At 34.1% G+C, this 17,310-nt stretch overlaps 1 protein-coding gene across 3 annotated transcripts; it reads right to left on the bottom strand.

Moving 5' to 3' along the window:
- Positions 1-641: 641 nt before the first annotated feature.
- On the bottom strand, positions 642-15,412 carry LOC108134916 (dual specificity protein phosphatase 3). Of its 3 annotated transcripts, none has more exons than XM_017255429.2 (7): positions 15,235-15,412; positions 14,831-15,067; positions 5,355-5,414; positions 3,405-3,574; positions 3,210-3,338; positions 2,645-2,769; positions 642-1,791 (listed from the first exon to the last, which is right to left on the bottom strand). In XM_017255429.2, exons 2-7 carry the CDS (start codon positions 14,846-14,848, stop codon positions 1,586-1,588), a joined length of 708 nt encoding a protein of 235 aa, XP_017110918.1. In that variant the 5' UTR covers positions 14,849-15,067; positions 15,235-15,412; the 3' UTR covers positions 642-1,585. The 3 variants fall into 3 exon arrangements, with proteins under 3 accessions (XP_017110918.1, XP_017110919.1, XP_017110920.1); XM_017255430.2 differs by having other exon boundaries at positions 2,645-2,742; positions 15,235-15,411; XM_017255431.2 differs by lacking the exon at positions 5,355-5,414.
- Positions 15,413-17,310: the final 1,898 nt, after the last annotated feature.

Here is a 17,310-nt window from a genome sequence, read left to right as displayed (position 1 = left end):
AAAAGACGGACAGACAGACAAACGGACATGGCTAGATCGACTCTAGTGATGCTGATCAAGAATATATATAGTTTATAGGGTCGGAAAGTTCTCCTTCACGTTTTGACTGAAATTATAATACCCTCTGCAAGTATAAAAATATTAGAAAATCGAAGATTTTTTTAAACTACGAAAAGGCATTATTTTTGTTTGAAGGTTACATTTTTTGGTGTCCAAAGGACATTATTAAAATAAAAGGTAATAAAAAGACAGTAAGTTCACTTTCTTTATCTATTTTAAGATGAAAATACAAATATTTCACTGCAAGGAAGTAAAATTTTTCTCTAAAGATTGAGATACTTTCAATGAAATTAAGTCAAAAACACATTTAAAAAAAGTAAATAGTAAGTGACATTTTAACTTTCTCAAAAAATATAGAAACCTATTTAGACATGAAAGCGAAAAGTGCAGAAATGAAATCTAAGAGCTAGAAAACCTATTTAAATATGAATATATTTTTGCTGTAAAAATTTCCATTTAAGAATTTTTAAAATAGAATTTATATGAAAAGCTTAAGAAATTACAACCCCGAACACATATCAAACCAGTAAGCGCTTTTTAATTGAATGTCTTCAAAAGATCTTTAAATAACTTTGTTCATATTTTGTTTTGTTTCTTTTTTTTATTATTAATCACTTCTTAAGTATAGTTTTAGTTTTTTGTTACTTGTTCTGCTCATTTGATTTGGTTTAGTTATTTGTTTCGTCTGCTCTTAAACACCGTACATGTTCTAGAAAATATGAATTTGGTTTTATTACATTGTCCACACTTGGTGTATATAGTATATATATGGTATAGGTGTATATAACGCATGCTTGTATATCCGTTACACAGTTATATATCAGTATATATGCATCTGGTTACGTTTGTGTCCGCAAACATTGTTCATGATCTAGTTTCAGCTCTTCATATATATGTAGACATATATATGGTTGGGTTTTGGAAGAGTTGATTTTGGGATATGGGTAATGGGTAATGGGTAATGGGTAATGGGGATAGATATAGGGATATGGGGATATAGGTAAGGGGATTGTTATGGTAATGGAACAGAACAGAACAGAACAGAACGTTAACACAGATGAGCCTTACAAAAAATACGAGTAGAGATGTGGGTCCGGAATACATGTATATAAATCTGTATGTCTAGGTATATAGGCAAGGTATATAGGTTGATCGCCTCGTATTGCTTCGATCGTGGCTCTACCAATTCTAGGTCTCTAAGTGTGTGTGAGAGTGAAGATAACTTGATTCCCTTCTGACTCTGTCTGCTTGTATATATTAGTCCTACAATATGGGTATGCCGCGATTATACAGTTTCTTTGGGGATGAACAGTTTATATAATCAGAAGACCAAGTTACCATTATAAGTCGTTAGCTTTGTAGGCTTCAATTTTTTTTTGTTTAGAACAACGATTTTCATTTTCATTTTCATTTTCATTTTCGTTTCATAATAATATTCTTATTTTTTTGGTTAGTTTCCCTCCCATTTCCTCACATTTTCTCCATCGTTCTTTGGTTGAATCTCCCCTCCGACAACTGAATCCCATTAGTAGGGATACAGGTTCTTCCTCTTGAGCTCCATGTCCAGATCGGCCAGTTGCTGCAGGAATCCATCGTTGGGCCGGATATCGCGCCTCATCCGCACCGTGCGTATCGCGTCCACCGCCGACATCTTCCGGCAGATCATCAGGTAGGCCAGCACACAGGTGGCCGATCGCGACATGCCCACGAGGCAGTGCACCAGGATCTTGCCTGTGGAAGCACAAAACCGAATTAATATTCGTTATTTTTGTCAGTCCCATAGAGGCTAAACGATCTAGAGTAAGCTTGGAAATAATTAAAACCTCACTACCTTGGGTTACTATACACCTTTCTGTATTACATTTCCGAGCTATGGATATACTTTAAATGTTTCTCTTATCCTTAAATTCATATTTAGCTTAAGGCATAAGACAATTTTATAACCTTTTGTATAATTGTCTGCAATTCAAAATCCTGGAAGCTTTTAAATGATCGTTTTGATTGACAAATCTTATATTGTTAAGCTTAAAGCTTGACTATTAATTTTGTAATTTTAAACAATTTCTAAACGAGCAGAAAATGACGATTTTATATTTATTGCAGCTTGAACTACTTAAAAGGCAATTTTAAATTAGTTTTTACAGAAGCTTGAAGTAGACTATAACTTAAAATGACAGATTTTAAAGACTTAGTATTAAAAATTGTATTTTATAAGGCCAAATAACATTGTTTAAAGGTGTTACTTTTTTTGCTAAGCTAGTCAAAGTTGATTTTGGGGACACCAAACCACATATGTATCTACCATTTATATAGAGTGAGGTACAAATGCATAATATGGTTTGCACCTCAGCTCATTAGTTTGCTTTTGAATGGCAACAAATGTAGTTCCTAACCTATTTTTTAGTCTCAATGGTATAAATGTATTCTTATCTTTTGTTTAATATATTAATATACAAAATAAAAGTGAAAAAATTAATGTATTGCCCTCAATTTTCGTTAGTTCTTTGTAGTTCCCAGGTGAAGGTTTTGTCTAAACTCTGCAAAATCCAATTGCTTACTCTGAACCCATTACCTCACCACTTACCGCCGCTGCTGATGGCGCTGTCGATGAACTTGGAGGCCACATAGAAATAGCGAGAAATGTCTGTCGTTGGGGCATCCACCATGGGGAAGCCCATGTACCTAAAAACACAATCCTTATGGCCGCGTCTTTTGGACAAACAAACACACAAGACACAACAAACAGCAACAACAAAGTTGAGCCAAAATCGTGATGACAATGATTAATGTAAATGAGTTATCGATGATTTTTGAGTAGGAAATTGTTTATAATCGATGATTTTTGGGTGCAGTAATGTAAATGGATAAATGGTACACAAATGGTATTTTCGATTGTGGAGAAAAGATTAAAAAAAGAGAAAGAAAAATAGGAATATTTTTTCAAAGAAAATTTCGATATGTACATATGGAAAATTTAAGTGGTGCATCAAATCAAATCAAAAGTAAACTGTGCGATTTAAAACAAAATATGAACAAATTTAGAGCGAAAGTTTTCGAGAATTTGCATTCCTTTCGATTGTTCATGTTGTTGCCTCTTGTCGGTTTAGCATTTGGGTTTTTTTTTTAGCCCAGTTTTTGGGATACCTTACCTAATGCTGGGCATATCCCGGTAGTAACTGTGACCGGTGTCCACCTGACCATAGCGACATCCTTCGGCCGCATTCAGGACGTGGGTGATGCCCATCATTCTCAGATACGTTTTGTTTTTGGCCGCCGCACTAAAATGAGATATTAATAATGTGCTTGAGAGTATATGTATAGAATGATCTGAATGAAAGACTTACGCATCGCCAATGTAGATGCCCGGATAGACCTCATCACAGTCAACGTCGTGGATGGCGCACTCGGCGCGCCTGAGTCCTGGAAGTGCCCGGCTAGGAGCCATCGAGTAGTGCAGGACGCGCTGCAACTGGCGTCCTGTGGTCTGTTCGGAGGTCTCCAAGCGGCTGGGCGACTGCAACATAATTACAAATAAATTAGTACAAGTCTAAATGCTCAGAAACACCCAACAAATTAGGGCAATCCCCAAAAAAACCATTGATTTCTTCATGCTACACAAATAAAACGACTCACAATTTGTTAAAGATAAGCCCTTATACTCGGTTTTAAATGTTTTTTTTTTTTTAATTTGAGCCTTTGATTATTTAAGAATAATACCTGCAAATTTCAGGTGATAATGACCAAAACCCTGCCAAATATTCGTTTAATTTATTCTACAGCTTGAGCATAAGCTTGAACAACTGAAACAAACAAAAAAAATATTTAGTTTAAAAAAATGAATATTTTAATTTCAAATTTTATTTTTTGCATTAACTGTTTGTATTCAAAAAAACAAAGAAAAAATAGGTATATAGGTATATATAAATATTTTCCATTATTTAATTGCTTTTTTTTATGGATCGTAAAAACCAAAAATTTGTTCTTTCCAGAACTTTTTACAAGATGTCTAAATTAGAGAAGGTACATCTGAAACGTACAAATTATAGAATTTCAATCGCATTGAATTCTTCAATATAATTTTTTACTAAAATATAAAAGATATGCAATTTTGTTACGTTGTTCAAATAAATTTATCTAAATAAACTTAAAATTTAAGATTTCATTATTGTTTAATATAAATGAAGCTGTTTTTTGTTTAAGATTTTAAAACAAGCAGTTTCTTGCTTCCAAAAAACAGTATATAAGCAGCTGCGACCAAAAGCGCTTAACTACTACTTAGGTAATTAGATTTTGTGGACATTTTTGGCAGGCTTCTGAGAAATTCCCCCCACCTCAAATGACATCACAAGACCAACGTCAATTGCCAAAAAAAAACCAAAAAAAAAAAAAAGGAAAACAGGAAATAATATGCTTTGCCCTGCAGATTTATGGCAAAGGCGAAGGTCGCAATTTGGTTACAAAAGATGACAAATCAGACGGATAAGGGAGGTCGCCTTATATATATACATATATATATAAATGGCGTTCGTTGTCTGACAATTTCAGGGACAGAAAGTGAAAACTTTGTCTTGCCTTTTGTATTTTGTATTTTGTTTTCCCTATTTACCTATTTTATACTATTTTTTTTTTTTGTTGGCTATTGACTGTCTGACTTGTCATAATACAATCACTTTGGGGACAGTTTAGGGGAGGTCTGAGGATAGGTGTTCACGTTTCGGCAAACTTTTGCTTTTTGTCGCGGCATGCGACCCTGAAAATGAAAATGAGCGAAACGAAGGCGAATAGCCCCAAAATGGTGGAATCGAGAGAAAATCATATATATTTTATAACATTTTAAGCATCTGTCGCCAGAGTTCTTTAACATTTTGCCGTTGATCTATTGTGACTGATCTATGGCATATAGCTATTTATATACAAATATATATCTATAGCTTGAGATTCTTGTCTGCGCAAGGTGTGTGTGGGTTAATTGTTCTAAATCTGTTGATGAAAAGCGCACAAAATGTGGAGATTATTTATAGCATTATTTTCGCCATGGCCCATATATCCGGCAGATTCGAAAAGTGTTATGTGTGCGGCAGGCACACATGTAGCGCAAAATTAGTTTTCAACTTGGGTTAGTTTGAACATTTAAAAACGCAAGCTTTTTCGGTGTCACAAAACACAGCAGAGATTAATACCGCACAATTTCATTGGATATGTTTATATATACATATATCTAAAAATTTCAGAACTCAGACATCACAAATCAGGCCACAAAAATCCACATTAAACCCTCATGCAACGGGACAAACCTGATAATAGTGGGGACTATATCTATCGCCGATGCTGCTGCTGTATCGGTCCGTAAGAAGCTGAAAAAATGCATTGTCAAATAAAATTTAAAATTACTAGAAATGATGCAATAAAATAATGAAATACAATAAAACATCGGTCAGGGAATCATGGTTTATGTATTTGTAAATAATATAATCATTATGTGGCAAGTGGAACGGGCCAAATAAATATAAAAAAGATTTAAAAGATTAAAAATAAAGGGATTAAAATAATATATAAGTATAAATAAGTTTTGAAAAACTTTAAGTAATAACTTAACCATTAAAAAAAAAATCTGTCAAATAATCACTATTTAAAATAGTCAAAATAATAGTTTTTCATGGGAAATGATTTTTAAAAACATACTGATTAAAGGTTAATAAAATAATCATAAAAAATCATAATAATTCTTAGTAGACTTTATAAAAACTATTTTTTAGACCAAATGTTTTCATGTGACCTTTATATGCCAAATAAATTAATTGTCTTCGAAGAAAAAATGGCAAACCAATAAAATTCAAAACATTTTGGAAACCATTTAAACATAAAGATTTTCAAAAAAAATCTGTACACAATTCATGATTATTAAATTAAAGGTTTTAAATAAATCACAAAATTTTTAAGGGGTAATATAATACGGAAAAAAGTGCGAACCAAACCTAAATATATCCCCATTAACTTGCTCTATATCAGGTGGAAACGGAAATAGAGGGAAAGCTCTTTTGCTTTTTGCTTTTGCTCAGGTGAGTGTGATGCTGCGCCTTGACCTTGTCCCCCTTGCCAAGAAAATTACGCTCCCGCCCACACTCCCACCACTGATTTGCATCTAAAAATACTTGATAGAAAAAAAAATTACTCATCGCGATGTACAGTGAAAAATAAAGCAGCAAAATGAAGAGAAAAAAATCTATTGGAGCAAGTGGAACCCAGCAACGAATTTGTTGTTGTCTGTGACTCATCCCACGCCCCCTCTTCTGTACTATACTATACCATACTATACTATACTTATACTATATATATATAAATACATTTATTTATATATGGGAGGCCCGCATGACAAGACAATTAGCTGGACACGACAAGCCCAAAGGGGTAAAAACAAAATACCAGATACGAAGCACAACAGAATGCAAACGCCAAATGGAAATAAAATCGAAAAGCGAGTGGAAAACACTGGCATGATTGAATGTTGAAACGGTGCCCCGTCTAATCGCCAGCATATATAGCCAATTCGTGGCATCTATATAGCATTTCCATTCCCATTCCCATTCCCATTCCCATTACCATTACGATTACAATTCCGATTCCTGATGGCTGATGGCTGAGCGATTCGTGTGAGTGAATTTATTGGCAGCTTTGAAAGCGTTGGTATCTTATAATAGCCGCATTGAAAACAGTCGACAGACAGCCAACGGGCAAAAATACCTGAGAGGTGTGTGTACAAAGGGAGAAAACTACTGGTTCTTTTGTATGCTGAGAAAAGTGGCATTTAAAAAATAAATGCATCTTAATAGCTTGCTAACAAAATACTATAATAAATTAATTAATAAATAAAATAAATATATTTTAAAGACTTATAATTATTTGATATTATACATTTCAAAAAAAAGATTGAATATTTTTTCAACAATTTTTATTTCTATTTTTACGTTATTGTTTGAACATAAAATTCATACGCTTAAAAATGTTCCCTGCAAAAGTGAAATTTTAAAACGAAAAGCTTTCAAAATACAGTATAACTGTTAAGTTAAAAGTTGTAATGGTTTTATGTTTTAATATATTTCACAAAGCTTCTAGGAGCAACAAAATATTATTTTTAATGAGCTTTATTGTTTCAAAATCAAAAGTTGCAACATCCCGAAAAGGTAAATATACCCTTTGTTTGAAAACTAAATTATAACTTTATTAAATAATTTTGCTAACAGCTATACGTTGCCTAAGATTATTTACCATATACTAAACTCATTACCTTTCTAAACACTGCATCAAAATCTCATTAAGTTTTGTATTCCCCCCATGCAATCTAAACTAGTTATCCATGGCGGCTTTTACTCTGCAGCAATTTAGTGATGTCATAATCTCGTTTCGATTGCGATTGATGTCCTTTGGCACCACTGGGTGGGTCAGCCCTTGGGCCACCTCCTGACCCACATCCACATCCACACCCATAGCCACATCCACATGCACATCCACAAGTTGTGGCTCGCAGGTGGCAACAGTTGGGCATATGCTTGACCTCAGGGCCTGACACAGTTCTCTGGTTCCGTTTGCCTCAAACCACATACTACACATTAGTGTATCTGCAGGAAGTGCAGCAAACTAAATGCAAAACAAGAAAGAAAGCAAACTTCGGCAAGCCGAAGTTCATATACCCTTGCAGCTATCGCAAGAATTAAATATTTTTGAAAACATTAAAATTATGATTTACTTGCGTATATGTTTAAAAACATTGAAGCTATGACGATTTGCAGCTAATTATTTGATTGTTCTTTTATATATTTTTATTATTTGTATGGGAGCTATATGATATAGTCGTCCGATTTTGATGAAATTTCAACCATAATTCTGAAATATTTAACCATTGCTGTATGTCGAAGAACTAAACAAAAAATTAAAAAACAGCAAAGTTACAATTTTTTTTCAATTATTTTTCCGATTGTTCCTATGGGAGCTATATGCTATAGTCGTCCGATTTTGATGAAATTTTAACCATAATTCTGAAATATTTAACCATTGCTTTATGTCGAAGAACTAAACAAAAAATTAAAAAACAGCAAAGTTATAATTTTTTTCAATTATTTTTCCGATTGTTCCTATGGGAGCTATATGCTATAGTCGTCCGATCCGGCTCGTTCCGACTTATATACTACCTGCAATAGAAAGACAACTTTTGGGAAAGTTTCATGCAGATAGCTTTAAAACTGAGAGCCTAGTTTGCATATAAACGGACGGACAGACGGACAGACGGACAGACGGACGGACAGACGGACGGACAGACGGACATGGCTAGATCGACTCGCCTAGTGATGCTGATCAAGAATATATATACTTTATAGGGTCGGAGATGTCTCCTTCACTGCGTTGCAAACTTCTGACTGAAATTATAATACCCTCTGCAAGGGTATAAACAATGCCAGCCACAAAGTGGGCCATGCAGCAAGGATCAAAGGATCTAAGGAAGGAAGGGTGGCGGCTAGACAATGCAATCAGCTAAATAAACTAAGCTAACTAAGGAAGGACGTGAAGGAAAACTATGCGGTCAGCCTTGTCAGCTTGCCGTTTACTATTATTTAATAGTGTTGCTCTTGGCTTAAAAGGCATTCTTAAGTGATTTCAGGACATTAAAGTTTTGATAATAATACCCTTAAATTGTCACTGATTGGTTAGAAAAACCAATGAAATCTGTATTTGTTTGAAAGAAGGTAAAAATACAATAATGATTTATAAGTACTTTGGGATAAAAAGGTTGTAAATTAGTTTTTATAGAAATTCTACTAAAATGGTACTTATTGGATAGAAAACCCTTTTTTCAGAAATTAATAAATATATATTACCTTGAAAGAACTGTATTGCAAAGAAAAACCCTCTTGAGAAATAAATAAATCTACAAATTTATAAAAAAAATTAATAACTACAATTACCTATTAGTATTCAAGAATCAATAGATTGTTAAAAATTTCCTAAAATGTCACTGATTCAAAAAAAAAAAAACTTAAAAAAAAAATAAATAAATATTTATTTGAAAAGAAATAAAAATAGATACAAAATTCACTTAATCGTTATTTAGAATAAATTAATTGTAGTAAAGAAACGTGCGTCTTAGAAAAGTTCGGATAAGAATATGGTTAACTACTTTGAATTGAAATGTCACGGATTTACAGAACTAAATAATTCTTTTTTTTAAAAAGATAATAAAACAAGAAAGAAAGCAAACTTCGGCAAGCCGAAGTTCATATACCCTTGCAGTTATTGCAAGAATTTAACATTTTTGAAAACATTAAAATTATGATTTACTGCGTATATGTTTAAAAACATTGAAGCTATGATGATTAGCAACTCAATTATTTGATAGTTATTTTATATATTTTTATTATTTCTATGGGAGCTATATGATATAGACGTCCGATTTTGATAAAATCTAAACCATAATTCTGAAATATTTAACCATTGCTATATGTCGAAGAACTGAACAAAAAATTAAAAAACAAAAAAGTTATAATTTTTTTCATTTATTTTTCCGATTGTTCCTATGGGAGCTATATGCTATAGTCGCCCGATTTTGATATAATTTAAACCGTAAATCGGAAATATTTTACCATTACTAAATGTCGAAGAACTAAAAGAAAAATTTAAAAACAGCAAAGTTATAATTTTTTTTCATTTATTTTTCCGATTGTTCCTATGGGAGCTATATGCTATAGTCGTCCGATCCGGCTCGTTCCGACTTATATACTACCAGCAATAGAAAGACAACTTTTGGGAAAGTTTCATGCAGATAGCTTTAAAACTGAGAGACTAGTTTGCATATAAACGGACGGACAGACGGACAGACTGACAGACGGACAGACGGACAGACGGACGGACAGACGGACATGGCTAGATCGACTCTACTAGTGATGCTGATCAAGAATATATATACTTTATAGGGTCGGAGACGTCTCCTTCACTGCGTTGCAAACTTCTGACTGAAATTATAATACCCTCTGCAAGGGTATAAAAAAGAATTGTATATTACCATATTATGAAATAAGTAAAAAATTTTTTTTTAATAACAACTAACATTAACAAAAACAATAGCTGTTTGCCAGCAGTTTATTAATACAACAAATAATATTTAATATGTTAATAGTTGCCAGCAGCATCTGCTGACATTTTCCATCGATACATTTATTAAAACTTTTTGTAATTCATTCGCTTCGATTTACTTGCTCGGCCTTGAGCACAGAAAATTCTTAGAAATAGAAAAACACTAGAACGAGGAAAATGAAATGCGAACAACTATTTTCCCAAAATCATTTTTCAAGTGTGAAAATTCTCGTTTGAAAATGTTGGAAATTAACGCAAGCCAAAATCAAAAGCAACAATTAATTTTCGACCAAAAAGAAATTTACAAGCTTTTTTCGTCTGGCTTTGGCATTGATAAATCAAATACATATACATATACTCGTATGACACATATACTTATCTGTCTGCGCATATATCTATATATCTGCATAATCTGCATAGTTTCTGGGCACTCGACAAATGCAAATCACAATGACATGCAAGCCAGTATCCTGCAGTAACTTTTTTGTTATTGATTAAACAGTCAACGAACCAACGCGAAATGCCCCCAATTCCGAAAAGAAACAAAAAAAAACTACGAATACAGAAATCAGAAAATGTAAACAAAATTCCCCAGATAATTATGAAAAAAAAACTGAAAGAGACATTCCTCAGCTGATTTCCCAACATAGAGCGCGAAAAACTTTGGCAGCCAGCAAATCAACAAACGAAGCCAAAACAATTTCCCACATTGCAAAACTAAATTTTCAATTAAATGCGCAATACAGTGGATGCTTAATTTGCCTTTTAAGGCGGGCACGTTTATGGGTTGGCAAATTTATGTATATATATCCGAATAGCCCATCAAATAGCTGTCTGCCTGTCGCTCATCCAAAGTCGAACCTCAAATTATGCAGCTGCAATGCAAATAAGTGGGGCTTAAAAATTGGTTCCAGATCTCCAAATCGAGATTATAATTGTGGAGTTTATATAATATTGAGCACCAAAAAGGGCTTTTTGACTATTTGAGATTATAAATCCAATTCCAAAGACATTTCCCCCATCAAGATTAATATCGCCAAACGAAAACAACAGATCGCCGATCGACCTTGAGCTTGGGTAAAACGCTTCCCCCATTTTTCTAGCTCGGCCCAAATGGGGAATCGCTTTCAAGTCGCCGCCTTTGCCCCAGCTTCAGTTTGTACAGAGAAAGAAAAAAAATAGCTTTTCGCTTTAAATCTTTAAAATTGAAACCAATTCAAAACATTGTATTTACACCTTTATCTGTGGCTTTTAAAAATTTATATGTACATTTTTTAGCCACAGAAAGTTTTAGAGTCTTAAACACACACATATAGAATCTTCCATTTTAAAAAATATAAATTTCAAACACAATTGGAATCGGCATCTTTTAGTGAATCGTAATATCTAAAGAACTGCTGCTTTAACAAATTAAAGTTTAAATAAAATACTTAAATTATTTCCTTGCGACTTAAAACTACTAGAAATTTAAATCGCGGTCCAAAATTGTTTCATATCTTAAGATTTTATAAATTAATAATATAAAAATTTATTTATTATTGTACCTGATCGTTATCACAAGTCCAATTAAACAAATAATTGCCGCTCGATTGTCAAGTAGTAAAATATTTTAAGCCAAATATTTCCAGGTTTAATTGTTTTAAAAATGGGTGAAAAATAAATTTAAAGAAATATTTAAAGATATCTTTAGGAATGCCGCAAGAAATAAACTCTAAATTTCAAATCTCTAGAGATTTAAGATTTAACTTTAGAATTTGTTAATAGTAAAATGATTTTCCCAGCGATGCGATCAACAATAATTGTTTCAAATATGTCAAAAATATTTGTTAAAAAGCGAATTGACCGTATCTTTTATAAAACTGATAGCCAATACAATTTGCTATATTTTTTGTTCAGTGCACCTCAAAGCGTTTGCCTTTCGCTTTCAGCTCAATCAGGCGCAACAGCTGCGATGCGACACGCCCACAATCGGCACAAAACGGCTATATATAGTATTTACCTACAATATATTGTATACATTGTATAAACGTCTATATGTCCATACAGTGCTCTATCGATTGTTCAATTAGCGCTCCCGATGGGCTTGACACTGAGCCAGCCGCACTGGCAGCGGAAAACGGCGATGACATTGACATTTTAGCTAAGCTCTGGGGCTTATAAATATATATACGAGTAGTAGTGGTAGTAGTAGTAGTACTATATATACACCGTGGCTATATGTTTATCTGCTACGGAATTTACAGCACTTCACAATGGCCATTACACGGAAGCCGAACAATTAATTTGAGCCACCAACTTAATTCGCTTCACTGCCTTTTGAATTCATTAAGTTTTTGCATTCGATTTGGGGCCTCAAGTTCACTGGGATACTGAAATGGATGGCTGACTGGGTGTTCCTGGTTGGCCCACTTAATTCTACGTTTCTGTATAATCAACTTAATTGGTCCATGCGGCGTATGAGTAATCGTCTTTAGATAGCCCACAAAAGCGGAAAGCCTATTACCACCGATCCGCCTTTTTTGGGTCAATCAAATCCAGCGCAGCGTCACTAATTCGCTTTGGCTTTTTAGGCTCAATGGTTTTAGTGGGAGTTTTTTAATTACCCAAAGCGCAGACAATTTGATAACATATTTTTGCGAGAAAAAAACTGTTGATTACATGTTAACTGCAAAATGATTTAGATTTTATTTGATTATTATTTAAGTAAATTGAAAATAAAATTTTTTATTTCATTTCATATATATCTATTAAAACATATTTCAGAACAAAATAAGAGAACTGAAACGATTTTTAAAGCTTTCTTATAAATTATGTTTGTTAAGATCGTTTGCATTCAATATTGAAATAAGTTAAAAGTATCAGTTGAAAAACGACCAGATAAATTCATTAGGTAAATAAAATTCTCATTATAATAAATGTATTTAATTTAATGAATCTAAAGAAAGAAATAACGTTTTTTCCAATATTTTATATTTATCAAATCTTCAAACGTGCGATATTTGTTATAATTTTTACTGGTTAGCTTCAGGCTTATAATTATTTTATTCAAAAATTCTTTAACAACCTATTTTTGAGAAGGATAGGTATTTTAGAAATAGAAAGGCTGTTGCAATACTTGCAAGCATTTACCCTTCGAACAGTAAGTCCAAGGACAGAGCCAACTCTGAATGGGTGACCCAGTCCAACCAGCAATGGTGACCCAAAAAATTAGGCGCCAAAACCGAGTTAATGCCAGGATAATCGCCCGACAAAAGCCACAGACAAAGATGGTTATTTAACGACCCACATGTTGGGAATAGTTTGGTGGGTTTTTGGTGAGGGTTGGATAGCTGGATGGTTGCATGGTTGGGTGGTTGGGTGGTTGGGTGGTTGGGTGGTTGGGCGGTGCCACGCCTTGGAAAGGCACTTGAACTTTGCATTAGCATTTAGAGGCCTTCAGATGGGCGGTGGGTGGGTGGTGCACACGTGTGCCAAGGCCTCTGTCCCACAGAAAAGAGAAAATAGAACAAATTCTATTTTCCTTACCCTGATTTTTTTGTCGCCGCTCTTTGTGGGTTATAGGTGAAGTGGGTGGGTGAGTGGGTGGTTGTAAAAAAAAGAGGTGGCCAAATTGGGTCAGCAGAGCGGGAGAAACCACGACATGGGCAAAGATTGAGGCGAGTCAAGGTCATCATCGCTCGTCATCAGCTGTTTTTGACAGATGCCCAAAGCCAGCGTCGAAAAGTCTGCCACGCGGCACTTGTCAAACCAGCCTGCGCCACGCCTCCCTCCCCTCGATACACTGTGCGAATGTTTTCTATGTTGCTTCAATAAGTTTATAACAACACTAGCAAACACGTACGCAAAAAAATAATTTTCTTGGGTAATTCGGTGTCGCTAAAAAAACTGAAGTCAAAAACCAAAAATTCAAATGGACGTTTCTTGAGATATTTGCCGGAAACCAATTTTTTCTTACAATCATAATCACAAGCATTTTAAAAAGTATAGATGGACATTTCCAAAAAAAAATACGACTGCAATCAATGAAGGTATAAGCACTTTTTTGTATTCTTTTTAATATTTATTTATTTGTTGACCATCAGCGCTTTATCTTATTTTTGAGTAAGTTCAGGGTATTCAGCGATTTCAAATAAACCATAAAAATGTGATATTAACGTTGATCTTAACAAAAAGGCAAAATTTGTAAGCTAGTGTAATGGAAAGTGGCCTTTTTGCCTGTCCTTATTACCTTTGAAAGAGATTAAAATCATTGATTTTGAAATGTCTATTGTAAAATGTATATTTCACTCAGTAATAAAATTAACTAATAAGAGCATAATTTATGCACTACGTTATATTTTGAAATCTTAGATATTATAAAAAAAAGTAATAATAAATAATAAACAATGTAGGAATTGTGTTTAAATAATTAATGGTATGTATTATATTGTTATTGTAAAATTTGTTCGGTGTCGAAAGCTTGAATAAGAATTTTGAACACGTTTTGAACATTATTTAATATCTCGTTCCATTTGAAAACTAGTCCTGCGCTTAACATAGTTTTGAATAGTTTTTCCTCAGTGTGCTGTTCACTTCCTATTGCTACCCTTATCCGCCCACTCTTACTGTTTTTTTTTAACCCTCTATTTCCCATTGTCCTTCCGCTTACCGCATATCTCCATGACATCTTTGTGGAGTGTGTGTTTTGGGTTTGTTGTGTTTCGGTTGTATGTGGATCCTGATCCTGCTCCTGCTCCTGTTCTTTTTTGGTCACCTTTCTCGCCGGGATTCCTGGATACCTGGATGGGGATAGCTGGCTGGCTGGATGGACTGATGGATTGATGGACTGATGGAGGGGGTCGCAAGTTTGCGGGGGCTGCGCTTTCGTTATCCTCTCGGCGGTTTCCTTGATGCAGGTAAATGGTAACAAGTATTAGGACCAAAATGCAAACAACAAACAAGAGCAAGAAGATTCTGCCAGTCAAACACACACACTCTTACACACTTTGGCACACACTCACTTGCACACATACACTCTGTGGCACAGTAACAAAAAATATGTATGCTAACTACCTTTCTATATCCTTCACAAAAATTTGGATTATGCGGCAGCGCTCGCTTTTCGGCAGCTTCTTGTCACCACTCAGTTACTATTTCTGTTTCGAATTTATTTATTTATTTATTTATCCCTCAATTCTTTGCTATTTTTTCAGCGTTCTGGCGACGGGCACTTTTTTGCGACTGATTCGCGGTGCCGCTTTGGGGTTGTTTTCTAGGCGCCAAAAGCTCGCCCGCCCCCCAAAAAGCGGCCCTGTGACGTAGGCGCCGCCACAAAGCTCTCTCTTTCGAGCTGCAGCTTTTACACGCTCCGCACGTGGCGAATGCGTTGCCTACACTCGCAGAAAACAGCTTTAGTTAGCAAAACAAAAAAAAAAAAAAATAGACCTTGATCCAAAATAAACAGGATAAAAAACGATAGATTTAAAGTTAAGTTAGTGGCGAAAGCGGCTTTATTTTTTAAAAATAAATCAGACCCTTATCTAAAGAACGTCAAAAAAAAGTCAGAGTATTTCCAGTCCTATACAGAAATCTCGTTTGAATATTTGGACTGTATCTACCAATAAGGAAAGAAGGCATTTTAGATAGGTTAATGGCAATGAGTAAGGAGCGTGAGCAGGATATTTTTAATTTTACATAGAAATATCGTTTTAATATTTAAAACATATTGAAAAATGAATTATCTGGTAAATGTAATCAGCCAAATGTATTCAGGATATTTTCAATTCTACACATTTCAAAATACTAAACGATCACTTTTATATGAGTAACTAAATCACTACTCTGACTTTTGCCATAAGCTTTGAGTACCAAAAGATTAAACTATAATTTAAGATGACCTATATAAAATATTGAATATTTAAATGCTATATTAAACTATAAAGTAAAGTATTTTAATAGATTAATGGATCAAAATAATTGAAGTAATTTTCGGTTCAACAGGAAAAACTTGTAATGGTATCAAAACTTGGTAAATATATCCCAATCATGGAATATTGTATCTTCTGGAACTCTGCCTTTTGAATTTTCTTAACAAGCATTAAAAACCAGATTTAAAAGTCTTCATAAAAAACTGGCCCAAAAAATAAATGCAAAAACAAGCAAGAAACTTATAGAAGTAAAGTTTTAAATCATGAAACAAATAAATAATTAAGAGCTCATATGTTTATAAGTGCATCATTGTGGGTTTCAGTGTATTACGTGTGTGGGCTGCCGACACCCACTTGCGCATATGTTAATATTTTCGTAGTTACATTAGCTATTTACGAGTAATTCATTTACATATCCAAGCAGTTTAGTCAGAGAAAACTAGGGAGAGTAAGAGAAAGAGAACTAGGCCCTGACTGGGGCCAAAGCTTTTGGCCAGAAAGTTATCGGCCAAGTTCAGATGCCCTCGCCCACCTGAAAACTGGGGCTCGCATTCAAGGGGACAAGAGCTTTGGCTTTGGTTAAATCTCCAACTTATCGATGATTTATCTGCTTATATTTAGGGGTTCTTAAAATATAAAATCATACTTTTAAAGATTTTTTTTTTACAAAATTGTTTTAAATATTTCTTTTGTAAACTTAATATTTTGTGAACCAATAATCTCTGTATGTTGACAATTTTTTAAACAATCATAGAGCATCAATCATATGTGATTCATTGAAGCAATATACTCTGAGAAAATTTAATGAAAGCTTTTGCATTATTATTCGGACTCGATTCTCTGCCTTTAAACAATATGACTGTGGGTTTCGAAAATAGAATGGCGAATATATTTCAGACGAGAGATTCGTTTTGGTCGTACTCTTTCAATTGTCGAGCGATGACTGATCTCGATCGATATTCATTCGCATGGGTTTTCATCTAACTGAGTCAATTTTGAAAAAATGCATTTACAGCTTCGTTATTGAAGCAATCGAATGGGGCGTAAATGAAAGCATTTGCTAACGAGGAAAAAAAGAACGGACCACTAGGAAAGGCACTATTAAGACATGAAGTGGACAATCAGTAGTGGACACTTTTTATTGAAAACTTCATTTTACGAGTAACTTTACTCTCCTCGACAACGCTCCATGCCAAATGACAATTGATTTGTGCATCCGCTT

The sequence above is a fragment of the Drosophila elegans genome, unplaced genomic scaffold, assembly GCF_018152505.1.
Source record: "Drosophila elegans isolate 14027-0461.03 unplaced genomic scaffold, ASM1815250v1 contig_149, whole genome shotgun sequence".
In the NCBI taxonomy this organism is placed as follows: Eukaryota; Metazoa; Arthropoda; class Insecta; order Diptera; family Drosophilidae; genus Drosophila; species Drosophila elegans.
The sequence above is the reverse complement of the archived record's forward strand: the minus strand, read 5'-3'. Positions and strand labels throughout refer to the sequence as shown.